The 19,992-nt window shown below is 38.3% G+C and overlaps 1 protein-coding gene across 9 annotated transcripts in view; it reads right to left on the bottom strand.

The window, feature by feature from the left end:
• The window catches only part of LOC103181535 (upstream binding protein 1), a 50,372-nt gene that overhangs the window by 13,016 nt on the left and 17,364 nt on the right, over positions 1-19,992 (bottom strand). For 5 of the 9 annotated variants that reach the window (XM_007898089.2, XM_007898090.2, XM_007898087.2 and 2 more), the window contains 6 exons: positions 14,423-14,499; positions 13,215-13,320; positions 12,781-12,887; positions 11,758-11,910; positions 9,272-9,382; positions 5,231-5,338 (listed from right to left, as the gene is read on the bottom strand). In XM_007898089.2, coding sequence (XP_007896280.1) covers positions 5,231-5,338; positions 9,272-9,382; positions 11,758-11,910; positions 12,781-12,887; positions 13,215-13,320; positions 14,423-14,499 — 662 coding nt within the window. Of the gene's footprint in view, positions 1-5,230; positions 5,339-9,271; positions 9,383-11,757; positions 11,911-12,780; positions 12,888-13,214; positions 13,321-14,422; positions 14,500-17,083; positions 17,192-19,992 lie in introns of those variants that run through there. The other 4 variants (XM_007898092.2, XM_007898094.2, XM_007898093.2 and 1 more) reach the window with 2 other exon arrangements.

The following is a 19,992-nucleotide window of genomic DNA, read 5'->3' as shown; positions in this document are numbered from 1 at the left end:
AGAGTCAGGAAATTATGTTACAGCTGTATAAAATGCTGGTCAGACCCTATTTGGAGTCAGCGATGTGGTTTTGGGCTTCAAAACTTACGAAGGATATATTGGCCAGAAGTGGGCAGTGTAGATTTACTGGAATGATTAGAATATATAATAATAATTGTATTTGATATAGCACATCGTTGAGACATCTCAAAATATCTTCACAAAATATATTGTAAAGTGAATTGATTGTATTAGTGGGCGAACGTTTTCTGGTGTGGAGGGCCAAAATTATGATCAAATACAAAAACTTGGTTTGTATTCTCTCGAGTTCAGGAAGTTGTGGGGGATCTGATTGAGGTGTATAAAATTATGAAGGGATTTGACAGGCAACTGTTTCCTCTTGCAAGAGAATTGAGGACTATGACCTCTAGTCCTCAATTGTCTCGCAAGTGGAAACTTGAGGACTGGACTAGAAACCTTTTTTCGTACAGGAAGTGAATCCTCACTCCCACAGCAGGCAGTGCAGGCAGTGATTTGAAGAATTTATAAGACAAATTGTATCTGCTTGTTAGATTGGGGTATTAACTGATATGGAGAGAGGAGGGCAGGGAGATGGAATTGAGTTGCAGATTGGCCACAATCTTCAAAAGTGGCAAGGACAGGGTCAAAGGGCCGAATTCTTATCTCTGTTTCTATGATTTATGCCACTTCCAAGGCAGTTCAGCTCCAAAAACTGTCTTGAATGCTTCTAAGCAATGATCTTCCTTAGCCTGGCTGGTTCATAAATCAGCAATATTATACTGCAGTAATGAGAGATGGTCTGTGATAGGATTAAAAAAAAAGTTGTTGGAACAAAGCAAAGGGAGTTTTAGAACAGTAATAATTCCAGGTAAGAGTAGACCATTGGTCAATCCACTCCAATTCTCTCAAGACTTTACCCTGTTATCTATCCTGGAAGTGTATGATGGTAATATTGGATGTCAACTTTTGGAAGCTTTGAAGCTTTGAAACTGTCCGCCTTGATCAATCAGCCAGAACTGAAAAGCCTCAAGTGTAAACATAAAAGACTCCAGTTTCTTTTATATTCTGAAAAGAGGTTGATTCACTGCTATGAATAATTATACAAAGTAACTAAATAATTTATGCAGGCTTGACCCATAAGCAAAAATATCTCACAGTTCACAAGCCAGCAAAATGTCATTAATATCAAAGTAAGGTTTTCACTTGAAGTGGAAACCTTTCAGACTTACAGTATCTAACTTTAGTACAAAGAAAGGCAATTCTAATGTCTCTTTTATACTCGTCTCCAGCTATGAGCAACAGTTAACAGTTAACTGACTCTTGGTTTGATGTTTTCCAGGACACTGTGTCACATATGATTCTGTCACAGTTTCTTGACGTTACCAATATATGACACAATTTCATCCCTGCCAAGCGTGTACATGCATAAGACCTTTTGCTTGTTTTTTTTTCTCTTCTGATTGTTACTATTTAAAGGGCAGGAACTGCATCTGAAGAGGTGGCTTTGCTCCCACTTTTTTTTTCCAGTTTGGCTAGTTATTTAGATAGGGCCAATGAGAAGAAAACAGTCTGGAAAGTTTTTACATGGAAAACCTGACACTGTTCTCTGTTTATAGAATCATAGAATTATACAGCACAGGAGGAGGCCATTCAGCCCATCGTGTCTGTGCCGGTTCTTTAAAAAGAGCTATCCAATTCAATTCCACTCCCCTGCGCTCTACCCACAGCCCTGCAAACTTGTCCTCCCCAAATAATTATCTAGTTGATCTATTATCTTTAGCCACAGCATTTAACAGTGGCAAAAGTGTTCAAAGTATTCAGCCACAAGCACGTCACATTAAGCTGCTCCTTTTTTATTATGGTTGGTTGGCATGATAAAACAGCAGCTTTTCTGCTTGTAATTTGTTAGCCACCAGTAACTTAGCATTCAAGTTTGATCATCAAGCAGAAATTCTTTGCAGGAGATTCTAGGGCAACATAATACAGACAACACTAAGTGAAAACCTGTGAGATAGGAAGAAAACAATAAAACACTCTCCATGCATTGTTCAATTAAAAGTCTGAAGGTTTAAAAGAATTATGCGCTTTATCTTAGTGGCTAAGTACCTTTAATATTGATAACATTGTTAGTTTTGTATATTTAAATTCAGTATCTAGTCTCACAACTTCTGGTTATGTTCAATCCTCTCCATTTCAAGGGTTTTGTAGGATGGGTACAGCCATGTATGTAATACATAGGGTTTAGTTGTAGGCAATGGTTAACCTTAGGCACTCTGTAAGGCCAATAAGACAAGGCCACATTCCAAGATTGCAGTAGATATGATTCCACTTGCAGGAACAAAGAGAATATTGGCATCGTCTCCTCTCTTTCGCTTTGTTTTACTTCCTATTTCACTCTATCTATGTTACTTCCCACTTCTTATGGGATAGTCTTTAGACACCATCGATGCTGGCCTATGATTAACCAGAATCACCATTCCTACGGGGTAAAACATGTCTTGCCAGATTTGTTCTCTTCTCTTTCCTGTATAATTATAGTTGAACAAAACAATGCACATAATCTTGAAAAAACATAACATTTATGGATCCAGAAATATTGACTATTTACGTATTTTAACAGGCAAATTCAGTACAAGCACTTTGAGGATGTCAAATTCAGGCTCAAGTTTTAGGATTTGGATCAGAAACTCATACATTCTTCATTATCTCACAATTCCAATTGGGAAGTTTCAAGTAGGATTAATAACTCTTATGGATGCAGGGGTGATCTCTGCAAAGTTAAAATTCACTTTTTGCAGTGAACAAGCCAAAGATACAATCAGAAGGGAAAAATATGCAAGTGCATTTAAAATATTATAGTATGTTTCACGTCATTATAGTAGCCTTTCATATCCTCCCGACATGAAAGGCGCTATACAAATGTAGTTTTGCATTGTATAGTAGTGTAGCAATTTAGGAAGTCTGCTCTACCAAAATGGTCTGAATAACATTATTATTGACCACATAAGTCACTTTATAAAATATTCCACTCCTAGCTTTTCAGTTATGCAAAGCTTCAAAAGCTAAATAGGGGCAAGGAGAGTAAAGAAAGGAAGTGAACATATTCCAAATGTATCATTCTCCATCCAGCATGCCAACTCCCATAAAACTGGAAGCCTTTTGCTTTCTTATTTATAAATAAATCTTCTTCCCCAAATCTATAAATCTGAATATAGCACAATATTATTTATCGTAATAGTTTGATAAAAATCCACTCAGATAAATGACTCAGATTACTGATCACCTGTTAATTTCAATAATGTACCCTTATTAGATATTAATTCAGCTCCAAAACTGTTGAAGTGTTTGATTAAATAATTATAGAAGACATTGTGAGGTCCAGCCAGTTCTAGCAATTTGTGGGTGGTATATTAACTCCCAAATGTACAAATAAGCTTACAGGCCTCCCATGTAAAAAGTCTCAAAGCTGTTCACATGCAACTACTGCCAACTAAACTGACTTATTTAGGAAAAATAAAATTCTGCCATTCTCACCATAACTTTATCAAAACATTTAAATCTCCGCCTCCTAATCATATAAAGAAGTGAGAAATGTCCAAATTAAGATTCTGGTCCCTGAGAATTTTGATGAAAACTTTTAAGTGTTATAGACATGAATATGTAAAACTGTTGAAGGTATGTAGCTTAATATAAAACTGAAGCCAAGAATGTCTCCTTTCGTTTTACATTAATTTCAAACATGTCTGAAAAATTGTTTCCAAAGTTGTAATTTACTTGTCATTCCACCTCGGTGTGTTTATTGGAACAAATTACAACTAAGATGAGATAGCAGAATAGCAGAATAGAAATTGTCTGGTACAAGAGAATGGCGAATTCGACAATTTTCAAAATAGCTCAAAGTAACAATCAACCATTTCAAGCCAGGAGCATTTTGAGAAGTTCAGACTGCATCTCAAAGTTCTTTCTCAATTAAATATTATTAGCCCTTCTTCTCAACTACTCATTTTACTTGCAAAGTTAAATCAAGTTTCAAAGTGTAGGATCTCTTATTTGGGAAAGTACCTAGGCAGTTATTCATAGATATCTCAGGACTTTTTATCCCTTCAAATATGCATATCCATGAAAATAATTATTTCATCATTTCCCTAGAAAGAAACTATTTTCATTGAATGTCTCAATTTTCAATATAAATAGATCCTACATAGATATTTTCTAGCTATCCACATATTTTTGCCAGGATTTGCCAATATCATACTATAAAAGACTGCTGCAATATTAACAGGTAAAGTAATAACCTCCATCTTGAAACTTGTTTACTGATGTAAAGAAAATAAAAATGAATTAGTGCAATAAACTAAATATCTGTAGTGGTGCCTCGTGCATTAAAGACATCTGTATAAAATCAGAAGTTTACCTTCAACTGAATTCTATATTTGACAGTATAAAGACAACAGAAAAGCGATTTGATTTGCAGCACTATAACTTTACACAGTAAAATTGTTTGTATCTCATTATATAGGAAATTTTAGCCAGTCTGGGTTAAAATGGGCAAATGAGTTATCTGCAAAACCAGCAAAAGGGTTTTAAAGAAAGAATAGGGAAAAAAAACAGTATACTAGTGAGAGTGGGGAAGGGGAGGAAAGAGGAAAACAAAAGCATAGGGAAAAAGCCCAAAGACACATTTGTTATGAAATGCAAAGTGGCGAATCATTTCTACCTGTTAAATCGTGCACTTTCTTGCTGTGTTAGGCCACAAAAACCAATATATAAAAAAAATCAAGATATTATAATTTAGTATATTTTCAGAAAATTGTTTGTGTAGTGTTAAATCATTTCACGAGTAATCAAAAGCTTTCTGAACTGCAGAGGTAAAAACTTGCACCGTATTTATTTCCCTAAATATTCTACCTCAACTGCTTTAAAACCGTGACTGCGGATTCAAACATTGAAATGTGATGAAGATTAACACAATCCAATTTAAATAATACTAACTGCAGCTACAAATTTTTGTGGCCTTTTGAGGAAATAAGAGTATCTGCATCAAGTGTTAGATTTAGGAGGAAATTCCTTTAAGGGCTAAGAAGTTCAACATTTTGCACAACAAGCCCAAACTTTTTTCCTTTCACGGCAAATGTTGTACGTACATCAAATCTTATCCTATATCTAACACTTTGATTGTATTCTTGCACAAGCGGCCTTGTACAATGAAAAGGTAAGCAGAAGTCCTTACACTGCCTCGCTTTGCCAGAGAATCACCGCAGTCTGCTGGCAAAGTCCGCTTGGTGGACTTTTTCTGATCATGTTCAAGTGCATCTTCAATAATAGGCTCAAGCCTCATCTGGACAGATACCAAAGACTCGGATCAATTTATACAGTACATCATGAGCACACTAGTAGCGAAAGCTTTAACATTGACTTAAAATGTTAAATTTCATAGAAAGAAAATCAGGGTCTTCAACTTACTTGTCAGATACTATGACACTGCTAAACTACAGCCCTTTTCCAATTAACCCACACATAAGTGACTCATAATTCTATCGTCATGATCTTAAGGTTAATTTTTTTCAGATCTGGCACTACTTTGGCATTCAGTGCAAATGTACCTCAAGAGCAGAATGTGAAAACAAACAACCTACTACATATAGCACAAGTAATTGTCATGCAATAGATTTAAACTTTTTTAAAAAAACATTTGAGGCTTTGGTCCTAGAGCTTGAAAAAAGATCTTTACAAGCAGAGAAGGTCACATCCAGCTGCTCACTTCCAAACTTTTAGTGCAATGTTTTTTGTTTTGTAAACCACAATAATACAGGCAGACTGGCATAAAATCAGTTGTGTGTTTTTTTTAAAAAAACTTACTTCGTTGCAAGTTAAGTCAAAAGCATTTACAGAGAGCTCACAGCAACCTTTACAATATGACCTTTACACAAAGGGTAGCACACACACCCCAATATCATGATTGTTCCAGCGATGTCTTAGAAACCCTCTCGCAGCTCACATTGAGGGTAGCTGTCAATGAAACGTAAACTACAAGAGAATTTCTCAATCTAAATTCAGACATTTTCGAGCCAGGATTATGGGATTGTCTGGGCATTTGAATGTTTCAATACGGTAATGATTATTGAGCTGATCAGATAGCAACAGTTACAGAGTAGTATAGCATGGCATGCTGGATGCCAGTTTCTGTCTTCTCAAGATATGTTTCTTTGTTGTAGTGGTCCATCTTCAAGCCTGGCTCAGAAATGTTGATCTTCACGTCCTCCCGACGTGAAAGGCGCTCTATAAATGCAATCTTGTTGTTGTTGTTGTTTTTGTTCACTTAATAGAGGTGCACAAAAGAGACTTTGGACTTAAAACTCACAGCCTTTTGATTAGGACTAATTCCCACTTGAGCCAGGTTTCCGTTAAATGTACAAATTTCCTACAAGTCCACTCTATACTACTAACACTTGCCCTTCTGTGGTTGGACATTTGCAAGTTAGGGTACTGCCATATTAGATGAGCAGCACCCTAAACAGTTGTCGAGCTACATAGGACCCACAAAAAAACGTGATAACAAATTTGAACAGGTGATGAGCACAAAACATAAACCAGGAACTCTACAATCAGATTCCACCATCCAAAACTCCAGAAACATAGTTTTGCCCACCCACGAATGCACAATGTTTCTACTTGCTTACTTCAGCCAGTCAACATACTGATTTTGAACATCCTGTAGAGGTATTAAATAGCAATATACTTTTAAATTGCTTCAGTAACAGCAATCTGTCAGTCATTCCATTACTATCCTTAACATACACTTTTAAAAAATAGCCAGCTGTTATTGGTGCAAACATCTCACCACTTTGACTCCTTTAATCCAATCGTGATCTCCTGGAAATAGATCCCCAAATGAACCCAATGTTGCAGAATACTAGGGTCAAAGTATTTCTGTACTTCAATTTTTAACAAACTGTTTCAAGACACTCTCTTGGGATGAACCCCAATGACAGCACATTGCCAGATTTTTTCTGAAAGCAACAACAAATTCATACACAGTACAATTGCCTATTAACAGTCCTAACACAGAACTCACCACCGTCTTTCCCTCAGCAAAAACTTTACCACAGTTGAAAATCCAAACTAACTGCCTACTAAAATGAAGAATACTCCTTGTTGTTCAGTTGCTTCTTTTGTAAACATATAGATCTTCAATCCCATGAACTATACAACAGAGCAAGTTTCATTCAATTCTGGGCACACATACTTCTCTTCCCGTATTGATCAACATTACACTATAAATTTCTTTTAAATACCAACCCAGTACTTCACACAACATCTTGTTTGAAATAATCCATTGTTGATGCATTAAGATGAGCTACCACTTTTGGTTCCTGTAACCTTCATTCCAATGCTTATCCAACACCAAACCAGGCTTACTACTCTGAAACCCAGTGGAGTCAGACTATTTCAGACTGCATTTTGAAAATTATATTAAATATGCTCAAAAGAAACAACGATCTAAGGAGAAACAAAAACGCATTTATTTCTCTTTAAATCTTCCAAATTTCCCTTCTGCCCTAAAAATGTTCGACTCCTCTTCCCTTTTACTGGGATATGGCTCCAAGATCACCCTCTAGTACCTTGCCTAAATGACTATCATTTGTGTATGATCTTCGTCAAGCTGTACAACTGTGGGGCATCCTGACTTCATCCGATGTCCATACAAACACCCACCAGCATACAAGCAGAAAACCTGGTTGATTTTCCCTTCCTAACTCAGGCTTGCTGAGGTCAATTGTAGGGTCTCAACTGTTGCCTTGTCTGAGATCAGATAACAGTGCATTCAAACCTGTAACCTTCAAGTCAGTATGGACTCACTAGATTTTGGAAGAACTAAATGACACACTTGAAGTGAAGGAGGCTTCACAAATAAAGTAGAAAATCGAGAGAAAGATGATGATGGAATTTGTTCCAAGATTTTCTTTTTAGAAGCACAATGCACCACCATAGCATGCCAGGGAAGACCAACATGTTAAAATTGAGTTATAAGACAAAAATGTACTTATGATATTTTAAAAATAAGAGGCCAGATTGGTGTAAGAAATGGTCTTTAGTGTGGATACAGTGAATGTAAGATAATGGACATTGGTACATAAAGCACAATGTCCAATAAGCAATATTAGAAAATAATTTAATTCTGTTATTGACCATTTAACCATGTTTCCTATCAATATAAAACTGACCAACAAGGCCTTTTTTAAGTAAATCTGCCCAAGTTGATTAACTCAATGATAACATTTGAAATAATGGATCCAATGATGTAGATCCTATGTACAAAAGTTAATGACAAATTGATGTTAGGACTGAATGTCAATAATAATGCCACCAATCTAAAGCTCTTGACTTATGAAGAAACATTCACAAAATTAATGACTGAGAAAGAATATTATTATGCTTTATAAAATGCTTCAACCATACGCAGGGTAGATGGAAGAAGACTATTTAACACAGACAAGGAGCATAGAACTGGAGGACATATGTCCGAAATAAAGCCCTTCAAGCTGGAGAAGAGATAAGAAATTTCACAGGGTGGCAATCTGAGACTCCCAGGAAATAACATCACCATCTTCATAAATAAAATGGTGGCTATACTTCAATTTGAGGAACAGAATTGAAAGTTATAAGGATACGGGAAGAGAGAGATAATCAAACTCCTCCATGAAACACCACAGAATTGTATTTTGTGAAAAGATAGAGTGGTCAGTGAAAATTAGTCAGAAGCAGCAGCAAGACGGATGGCTAGTCTATTCGATTACCTTTGAAGATCAGGAAATTACTCAAAAATATCCTTCAAAATTTTAAATAAACGCTGGAGTCAACGATTAATGTAAATCATACAAGGCCTGTGGAAATGGGCTTTGTGTGCCAAAAGCCCTTTCAGTGTTCCATACTTGAATGTTTACCTCCCTATTCATCCACAAATTATTGCATTATTTTTTGGGAAGAGAGAGAGAGGGTGGAGAGAAAAAAGGAAAGACAATCTACAGAACTAGAATAGAAATACAAAATGAAAGAGGATAAAAGACAGAAAATTAACAGCACGATAAGACCACTGCAATCTTTATATACAAGTACTAAAGGCAATAGGTGCAGATTAGATACAAATTATATTAGAGAATTATTGGGATTATAGTACTCTAGTTTTACTGTGTTATTAGGATTCCCTTCAGAAAAACGGCACCTGCTTCATTCTGATTGCTCTTCCTTAACTGCCGATCTTGTATTTTACCTCAGTCAGGATTGTCGTTTCATATGAAGGTTGATACTTTTCTTTTTCTTGAGGTGTTCGTTTCTCTATTTTTTCTCTATCAGTTTTCTGTTTTCTATCTGCTCCTTTTGGCTAGAAAATAAGGAAAATAAATAGCATCTAAAACTAACAGTCATCAAGTCAGGACTATCTCATTACAATTACATTCCTTTCATGAGGAAAATTCTCCATTTTAAAAAAACTACTGAGCTCAGTTCCCTTTCAAAATATGTATGTGTGTGTGTTTGGAAAAAGCAATCATCTTACAGACCGTTGACAGCAATCAAAAGGGAATTTCTCCCAGTGTTCTGTGTAAAAATCCCTCAGACAAAAAAAATTGGTCATTCATCTCTTGACCATATGACAAAAGCTTCAGCAAACTACAATGGATCGATTCAACCATATTGCCTATGATCTCCTTAATCGTTGCTGTGTCCACACTGGCAGCCTCATACGTCTGGAAATATACAGTTACTACGCCTTACAGTAAAATCCTGTGAAGCATTTTGATAATATGTTAAGGTGCTATACCAAAGAAAGGATTATTATTGTAAGGTTTCACACAAGATGGGGTGGCGAGGCTGGTGCCCTCTTACACATTTTACTAAAATATCCACAGGCCTAGGAATATTTGGTCATCTTTCCCATCCACACCCTCTTCAGTTCCCACACCCCAGTTTGAGAGCCCAACACGTATTGTCGCTTTGAGGCGCGCCCCAACATGAAACACAATATTGTATCGTGATTAGGGGATCACACGCATTATGACTGAATGAATGCATTGCAGATTGTAGAGATTTGACAGAAACTCATTTGGATTCCAAATGATGTGTCCAAACGATCCACTCTTTTCGCCTGGATGTCAATGCACTACACTCCAGGCTCTGGTGCCAGGTTGATGTGCTTTTATGCTCCTCCAAGATGATGGAATATACAACAACTTGCACTTATATAGCGCCCTCCACGCAGTGTAGCATCTCAGAGCGTTTGAATATAGCCCATTTGGAGAGAATTATGCATGTTGCTTACTTTCTATTACTAGCTTTTAAAAGCTTGACCGTTTTCCTATTTAAAACTTGTTTACTTTTTTGCCTTCTGTAATTTATTAATATTTTCTCAACTGCTCCTCTATTGGACCTGTGCATAGATATATGAGCCAGATACTGAGCCAAAAGTACACATGGTGCAAGTCCACACAGACCTGGATGAATGAGGAAAAATCTATCAATACTGCTTTTTCACTATCATAGACATCAAATTAATTCACGGAATACTGACGAAAGTATTAGCTTCAGAAAGTTGCCCAAGTGATCTCTGCAGTTCCCTTCCTCTCCCATCCCTTTTCTTGGGTCTCAAGTCAAGCTGTAAAATCTACCTCTTCAGACATGCCTTTGGCCAACTCCTCAACCCTTGCTCTTTGAAACACTATCCTATGAGATTGTTATTTAAATGCAAGTTGTTGTTGTACGCAAATTATTTTCTAAAACAATATGGATAATCACAAAAGACATGCAAAGAAGTAAACATATGAAACGTATTCCTGTGATCAGTTTGAAAAGAAGGAACAAAAAATGTGTTTTGGAAGCAAGTGCATGGAGTTGTCCTCCACCATCTATCTCAGTCGGTCCGCATTTGCTTGGTTCAAGTCCTACCTCACAAACCGCCAGCATTACATTTCTGCAAATGGCTTCTATTCTCGCTTCCACGCCTTTGTCACCTCTCAGCTGGACTACTCTAACGCCCTCCTCACCGGACTCCCCTCCTCCACTATTCACAAAATTCAGCTCTTTCAAAACTCTACTGCCCTCATTCTCACCCGCACCAAACGTCCTACCCCGATTATTCCAGTCCTTGCCAAACTACACTGGCTCCCTGTCACAGAGCAGATCGACTTCAAGATCCTCACTAGTGTTTAAATCCCTCCATTCCTTGGCACCCCCCCAGCTCTCTAACCTCCTCTCTCCTCACAGCAGTACCCGCTGCCTCTGCTCTATTGGTTCCAGCCTACTCCGTGTCCCCTGAATCCTCCGCTCCACCATCGATGGTCGTGCCTTCAGTCACTATACCCAAAACTTTGGAACACCCTCCCTCAACCACTTTGCCTCGTCCTTCCTTCCCCATCTGCAGGTCGTGACTGAAGACCTTCCTCTTAGACCGCGCCTACTGTCACCTTCCCCTTCCCCACTCGGCCTTTGCCATTGTTAAGCGCTCTGAGATGCCGCCCGGCGTGGAGGGCGCTATATAAATGCAAGTTGTTATATTCCTCAGTAATAAAAATAATGTCAATGAGAGAAGTACATGAAAAGCTTAAGCATTTCAAAGCTTTTTACAGTGGTGTGAAGACTCATGGATTTAAAAAAGGGTCTACTGTATAGTTGTCAAAAGATTACAAACACGATGCATAAATACTTGGTTTTCACAAACTATGTGCAAGTACCACCACAATTTAAAAGTGTAAACAATAATACCTTAAAAACTTTGATTTGGCAGCTGGCTGAGTGAAGATGTTCTGTGTATTCTCCAGCCTCATTCGGTTTAAATGTGTCAATCTGGATCCTGAATGGAACCCCCTTTTCACCCCCATGCTTTCTGGGAGTAAACTCTGTGCTAATACAATGTACCTGTAAGAAAATGTTGTTTATTATCACATTAGAAATTAAAAATCAACAATGCCACAAACCACTGGCAGAACATGTTGCATTTCCAGCATATGGTACAACATGATATGTTGAAAGCAACAAATGGTTCATTTCAGATTCAGCAGTTTTTACGCCTTTCAGACATCACTGGCAATTTGGACTGTTCCAATGAATGAATGGAAGAACATTTAAAATGCACAAAACACTTTCCCAGAACTACAACAACAATAACAAATTACATTTGTATAGCACCTTTCATGTCAGGAAACTACAATCAAATATTTTTAAACTTTTTACAGGGAATGCGCTACAAAAGTACAAGTTGTTGTTCCTCAGTTTTTAATCAGAGTTTTGACTGCTGCATTAAGCAAATGTATAAAGTAGTAATTTATCCTGAGGTGAACAGCAGGATGCTGTTTTGTTACACTAATCTCAATTGTACAACTGTGAGGATCAGAGACTACTTTATCGAAAGAAGTTACCTAAGGACTCTCCCCTATATCAATCATTGTGCCAGTCTTAAGAACAGAACTGACAGACATAAAGATGCACATACTGCCAGCACCCTCCACAACTGTGATCCATGCAATGAGAGCTCAAGGAGAAAGTTAACTGTTACACTCATGTTAGAGCATGTAGATTTTGCACTTCCATCAAATAACCATTTAATCTGCTCTGCCTGCCCATTTTACTGGTGGTTTTCATTACATTCACTCAAGAATGAAACAATTCCATGAACAAAACAGAATATTTTATACAACCAGATATTAGGATAGTACAAACTAGTATGGGATCCTCTCAGATATTCTATCTAACTACTTTTTCTATAAGAATAGAAATGTTCGAACGAACCTGAATAAAAGCAGATGAACGTTTTGTCGGATCCCATAAGAATTCAATTGAATTCAGCTGTGCAGGATTTGTCTTGGGGTCAATAATTCCAACAGACATTGGAATATCTGTGAAGTGTTTTTTATACAAAAAATATTAGATCACTAAAGGGCAAGCAGGAAAGGTTACAATACCTAATACACTACAAACGATAGAAACAAACATTACATATAATAGATTGCAATATTTAAAGCCAGCATTAACTCCCAAATTATTTGGATAATCATTAACTGTGATAATCAGAACAAATCAACCCCAACTCTAACATGACTGAGGACAAAACTCACTGCAGGGCATTTGAATCTAATTTTAACTTGATAGAATAGCTTCTAAACAATGTACCGCAGAAGGAAAATAAAGAGGGACAGGCACAAAGAACAGAAAACAAAAATTACCCAAATCAAGAAGTCGATCACCAGGCCTATTCCACTTCCACCCTTCCAGCTGCTGGTGCTCTGTGTACTGTAGCCTTCGGTCATGGAACACAACCCGCACAATACTCTAGTCAAAGGTTACAATAATAAACACAAAAATCAGTGATTTGTAGCAATCTCATTTTTCTACGCCACTGGACAATGTACAAAGGTAGATGTGTTCCTATAGCCTGAATGATTTAGGTTTTCAGGCATAACATGTTTTCCCTGTGACAAGAAGAACAAGTTAATTAACATTCCAGTTTTTATTTCTTTATGGTCCCTCTCTACACAAACACAGAATGTATTTTTTAAAGCTTGTTTTTGCCAGTAGATGTTACTGTTCAGTGTTGCCACACAAGGTAATACAAGAACCTAAGCCTCAAAACCAAGTCAATTCAGGCACCTGAGACATACTGATGGAATAGGGCTCAACATTTTCCAGATACTAACACCTGGCTGCATGTGTTTCGTGCTTTTTTTTCCTTAAAAAAAATTCTGGTTTCACCAGTTCTACTGTGAATCTTCTGTAAGTGATGAGCATTTTCTTTTGAAAGCACGAAACAGTTTAATATCAGTCAATTTTGTCTTTATTTTACTGCTCTTACATTATGGTTAAATATTGTTTTCCTACTAAATAGTCGCTATACTTTACAATAATCCTGTGAAGCACTTTGAGACATTCCCTGACGTGAGAGGCTTATATCAAATTTAAGAATTATTATTATTAGGCAGCATTTTTGCCATTCAACCATCCTACACATAATTATTAGTTAAATCACTTCCCCCAACTTAGTGGCATTCTATCTGGCAGCCCTGATAAATAATGGGCGAATCATACCCAATAGGTGTGGGACTTAAAAAAAAACACTAGACTTTTTGGCTGGCAGCTAAGTATTTCCATCTGTTCATTTCATGACAAAAATCTATAACTTTGAAAAATAGAGCGCTGTAAAATGTGAATTTAGTTGCCTAGCTGCATAAGAGTTTACTATGAGTATGGAAAATTTATGTAGCAAAGAATATTGTTTGAAGCTGGCAAATTGCTTATTTCAGTGTTGATGGGCATTACAGATTGCCTCAAACAGAGGATTCTCACTGCATTCAAATAAAATTAGGGTTCACCATCCAGCAGTTCTCAACGACGCTTACAAAACCACCATCTGCCATTTAACAAAAAAGTTACTCACCTTAACCATCTTCTCATTTAACTCTGGTAAATCTTCCATTTTTTGGTTATCCAACATTCGGACTTCGTAAGATTGACCTGTTGAAATTAAGAAGTCACACAAAAGCCCAATTGAGAATCAGTGTGATTTTAGTTCAAATATGTGTTTACAAAACAACATACATCTTAATGGATGTATTGCAAAACAGCAGTGCGCCCCATATTCATATCCCTGATAACTATGTTATTCAAACACAGCATTGTTAAGAATGTAGTCAAGTACTAAATCTTTGTAATTGCTCAGTTCAAACTGCAGGGGAGGGAAGAGTTGGAAATGCCGTCCTCCATATTAAACATTTAACTGAAGTTTATCTGCCTGAGTTCAGACAAATGCTAAAGATCTCAAGGTACTAAATCCCAAGAGAAGAGTTTCTTCTGGTGTCCTGGTGAACACCATCCAGATAAATTGATCATTTGTCAGTTAGTTGGCTACAAAGTTTATGTACAAAATAGTCACTATACTCGAAATTACTGCAAAATGCTTTTGAGATGTTTTGTACGAGATCGCAGAGGATTATAAGGCTAAGTAGACCCACTTATGTTGATCGATTTCCACAAGACTTCCGACCTACTGCCTCATGGTGAAACTGGAAGCCGTGGGAATACATATGTTCTTATATTGAGAGGCGACATGATTGCTGTCTTTAAGATTCTAAAGAGGCGAGACAATATAGATCATGACAGACTGTTTAAAACTGGTCCAGAATAGTAGAACCAGAGGACATGCCCTGCGATTGAAGGGGTTCAGAGCGAATCTAGCCAAACACTATTTCAGTGAGCGAATAGTGAACCTGTGGAATAGGCTTCCTAGGGAGACGGTTGAAGCAGGAAATGTTGATTCTTTCAAACACAGATTAGATAAATTTTCTTTTAGAAAATAACATTATGGGATATAGTATATAGGGACATATGTGCATGCGACGGCCAGGAAGGTGAACTAGATGGACCTTGGTCTCTTTTTAGTCTAGCATTTCATCTTGGATTGATGCATCAATGATGCGTTCTCCAGGGACAGCAAGATCCCAGACGCAGCATATAAAACCTGTGTGCAAACAGTCTCCCTTTGTGGATCAGAGCTCCTGGGGATACAGCAGATACGCTTCCAACGGTCTATTTACAAAGTCCAGGATCAAGTAGTGAGGTGGATTTGTGACAAACACAGGAAGCGCCTGCGCACATTCTAGGGTCCCAAAGCCTTGGTTCTTGCCAACCTGCACGTAATACTTTCTGAAGTTAGGTAAACAGGATGCATCCCTTCAGGGAGAGAGTGTGCATTCTATTCCAACAAATATTTCTGGAATTTCCGTGTGGGATGCATGAAACTCAGTTTGGTTTGGATACTTTTAAGCATGGTATGGTTTCCCCCGTGTGTCAGACACCCGCCTTTCCAAAGAAAAATGTTCAGCCTTATAAGCTCTATAAAAAGACAAGTTCTATTTTCTTACTATAGGTTACAATGCTCAGTGCTGAGTATCTCTGCTCTTCTATTACATTTTGAAGACATAGAACAGGAGGATCACATTGATATAATCAAGCCTGCTACACCAATTTATCAATCTTAATAATAATAATCCTTGCATTTGATATGACGCCTCAAAACACTTCACAGAATTTACTGTACAGCAAATTGACTGCATATTTTGTGGGCTAAACATGGGAACCAATTACGCACAGCATGGTCCCACAAACAGTCGTGGATTGAGTGACCAAATTATTATTTTTTAAAGAAAATTTTTGGAGGAATTATCAACCCCGAATAAGCGATCCACCAATCGACTACAACCGGGTTCTTACTCACTGCCGGGTAAACAGAGGCATGTGGAGTAAGGAAACTTCCCTAATGTTTCTTGCAGACCTTTTAATACTATTGCCCACCTTTCACTACACAACAACCAACAAATTACATGTGAAAAGCCTTTCATGTCGGGAGGACGTCCCAAGGCACTATTCCCCTTAATATCTCTACAACCCAATGTGTTTCCATCTCTCCTTTGAACATTCCTATTGATTCCATCTTTACAGCTTTGTGGGGCACAGTAATTACTGTGTGAAGAAATGTTTCCTGACCTGAGTTCTAACTATCTCAGCTGTGTCAAGTGCTTTCACTCTTACAGAAGTTGGGCAGATGCGTCTGCTCCAAGGAAAAGTAATAATTGAACAGGAAAACTCAACATTCCAGAATAAAATGTATGGTAAAGTATTTGGGGGTAGTTTGAAAATTGTAGAGCAGACATTTAATGACTGGCATACAGCCAAAACATATGTGTAGCAAAATAATTAGATCATAATGTTTAACCTGGAGACAACAAATAACTGAGCACATGCTGTTCAACCACTTTCTGTTAATGTAGTAATGTCTGCATCAGAACCTGAAGCTGCAACTGGCAGTAAAGTTTCTCTTTGAAGTCAGCAGCTGCTCAACTCCACGCCCCCCACCCCACCCTTTTTGTTAGTGTATGCACCTGCTCTCATTTTAAATAGTGCCTCCAGCACAGCCTCATTTACACCACCAACAGGAGTTCCAAGGATGGGCAGCAACAAGTATCTGCGAGTACAAATTTTATGAACAGTATAACAGTTCACTTTCTTGCAACACCAATATGCTTCAACATTGTGAACTCACCAATACACACTGTAAAACTCAAACCACATTAACCCAATCTCATATTCATTGAAAGTGGACAAATGCTTCATTATCCTACTGCGTCAGATGATAAAGTAAACAGTTTACTTTACTCCCACTGTTTTCAGGTGCAATGACCACCTGTTATTCCGAGAGCTCAGCTGCACTCCCTGCCCTGTCCAGACCATCCCCAGAATTTCTGCAAGAAAATTTGTTTGAAAAGTTGTGACTCTGAAACCCTAATTCATGCCACTGTCTTCCTGTTCTGCAGCAAATCAGCTTCAAGATTTTCATTATGGCATTCAAGTCCATCCACTCCCTCGCCCCACCCTACCTCTACAATCTTCTTCAACCCCAGTCTCTTGCCCATTCCCTCTGCTCTGCAAACGCAGGCCAGGACTGCATAACTCTGGTCTACTTGTCCAATCACTGAGCTTTTAACAACTACGCTTCCTGAATCCCTCTGCTTAAAACCCACCGTCTGCTTTCAAAACCCTCTTAAAAACCTACCTTTAGCACTGGTTTAAACAGTCGGCTCTCTGCTATTAAAAATGAACATACATTATAAAGGTGAACAATTTAAAGACTTAATAAAACTAAAGAACAAAATAGGGAAACTGCACTATCTTTTGCATCTTTGTATACAAGTACGTGNAAAAAACTATTTATAGAAATGTTTCAGTCTGCGGTGTGAGTCAGTCAGGTCACATCTATAACCAAAACTACTTTCTTCCCACCAACTAAGCCAACGCTATTAAATTCAGTAACTTAATTCTGCCTATACACTTACAGCCTCTGATACTGAACTTGAGCAGCAACAGCAGCATATCTTTCTGGACAGCAATTAATGGTAAATTTCAAAGCTGTGAGGATTGCACAGAACCCAAGACAGACTGAATTAATTAGTAAACAAATTAATCATAGCAATTGTTTTTGGAACTGAAATGGCTCCATGAAAAGTACTGGTAATAATAATCTTTGCATTTGATATTCTGTCTTTCACGACAATTACTGTTAGCAGCGTAGGCATTGACTTATAAAGTGCAGTCACAACACTTTACAGCATATTTTTTGTGTGTCAGGCTGGCTCAGTCAGTAGCACTCTCATCTCTGAGTCAGAAGGTTGTGGGTTCGAGCCCCACATCGGGTCTTGGAACTCATACAGTCTAAGATGACAACTCCAATGCATTGTTGGAGGTGTCATCCTTTGGATGAGAAGCTGAACCAAGGCCCCATCTGCCTGTTCAGGTGGACGTTAAAGATCCCATGCTATTGGAAAAACAATTAGGGACACTGCTGTGCATACATTAGCTGCCTCGTTTGCCCACAAAAAAGTACACAGTCAATGCGCTTTAAAGTATATCATATAAAGTGCTGCAAGATGTCCACCTGACATGAAAGCCGCAATACCAAATGTAAGAATTATTATTATTACTATTATTATTTCATCCTGTGAAGCATTTTGAGATGGCCTCCTGTCGTGAAAGACAGATTATCAAATGCAAAGATTATTATTACCAGTACTTTTCAATATAATCTGTAAAGGTGCGAAGCAGCTCACAAAACTTAAGAGCATTGGCTCTGTTAGCTAACCTTCATTTGCCCTTCCCCCTTTACAGATGAAGCATTGAAACATCCCATCTTATCATTTGAGGACCTGAACAAGCATACTTTCAGATTCTTTCACAGAGAGAATGCAACTCCCAGTTTGTTTGTTTTTAAAAAAGGGAGGGGTTCAAGACTTCCAAACTTCTAAGATGAACAACAATATAAACAAATTATAGTGCCTTTCATGTCTGGAGGATCTCCCAAGGCTCTCTATAGATGAAGCTCACTGCCTGAAAGCAAGACTCAACTTTCACAACTATCCTGAGGCAAGGAGGTAAGCAATAGCACTTTTCTGACAGCACATCATTCCCTTCACATCCCCAAAGCAGACTATCAGGAAACTAGGAAGCCTTCCCTCCCCCTTTTCAAGTCCCACCTGAAAACCTTCCTTTTCAACCGTACTTATGGTCACCTCCCCCCACCCCGGCTCAAAGTCAGGCTCCGCCACTGTTAAGCGCTCTGAGACACTACCCTGGGTGGAGTTCGCTATATAAGCCCAAATTATTGTTGTATTATCTGGTGATCGACAAGACTGTCGCTGACACAGATCACTTTTTAACAACTTCATTCCTTCCAGGCAGAACTCATATTTACAAATCCTTCAAGACTCCACATCTTTTCCTATTCAGCTTCCAACAGGATAAAGGATCACCACAACAACAGCTTTCACTTATGTGGGTAGTGTCTCACAATGCTCAACAGTCACGGAGCTTGAAAGCGAGGTGGGGAGAGATTACCGCAGGTCAAAGAGGAACATCTTCAGGTGCGATGTGAAGACGGGCAAGGAAGGGGGAAAACTGGAGGAACTGAGGCAGATTTCCAGACTTTCAGAGCTTATTGACTGAAAGCAGGGCCACCAATGGTGAATCGGAGGGGATGAGGGACTGTAAAAGAACTAATTTGTACACAAGTGTGAGGATCTTGAAATCGATCTGTTCTGCCATGGATAGCCAGTGGAGCCTCGCAAAGACTGGGATGATGGGGTGTGGAGCCTGGTATGGGCAAGAATAAAGGTGGTGGAGTTTTGGATTGTTTGGATTTTGGGGGCGGTGGAGCTGGGGAGACCAGCAATGAGGGTATTTGAAAAATCGTGGTGGGAAGTGACGAATGCGTGGATGAGGCTTTCAGTTTTGGGCTTGCGGTGTGGTCAGACGTAGGCAATGTGGCAGAAATGGAGGAAAACAGTCCTGGTCAGGGACCAGATGTGGGATGGAAAGAACAGCTGGGAAATGAACCTGATGCCTAAGTTGCGCACATAATTCTCACTGAACGTAACAAGATGCATCCCAAATCTCCCACCG

The sequence above is a fragment of the Callorhinchus milii genome, unplaced genomic scaffold (assembly GCF_018977255.1).
Source record: "Callorhinchus milii isolate IMCB2004 unplaced genomic scaffold, IMCB_Cmil_1.0 Scaffold2, whole genome shotgun sequence".
Lineage (NCBI taxonomy): Eukaryota > Metazoa > Chordata > Chondrichthyes > Chimaeriformes > Callorhinchidae > Callorhinchus > Callorhinchus milii.
This window is presented reverse-complemented; position numbering and strand designations above follow the sequence as displayed.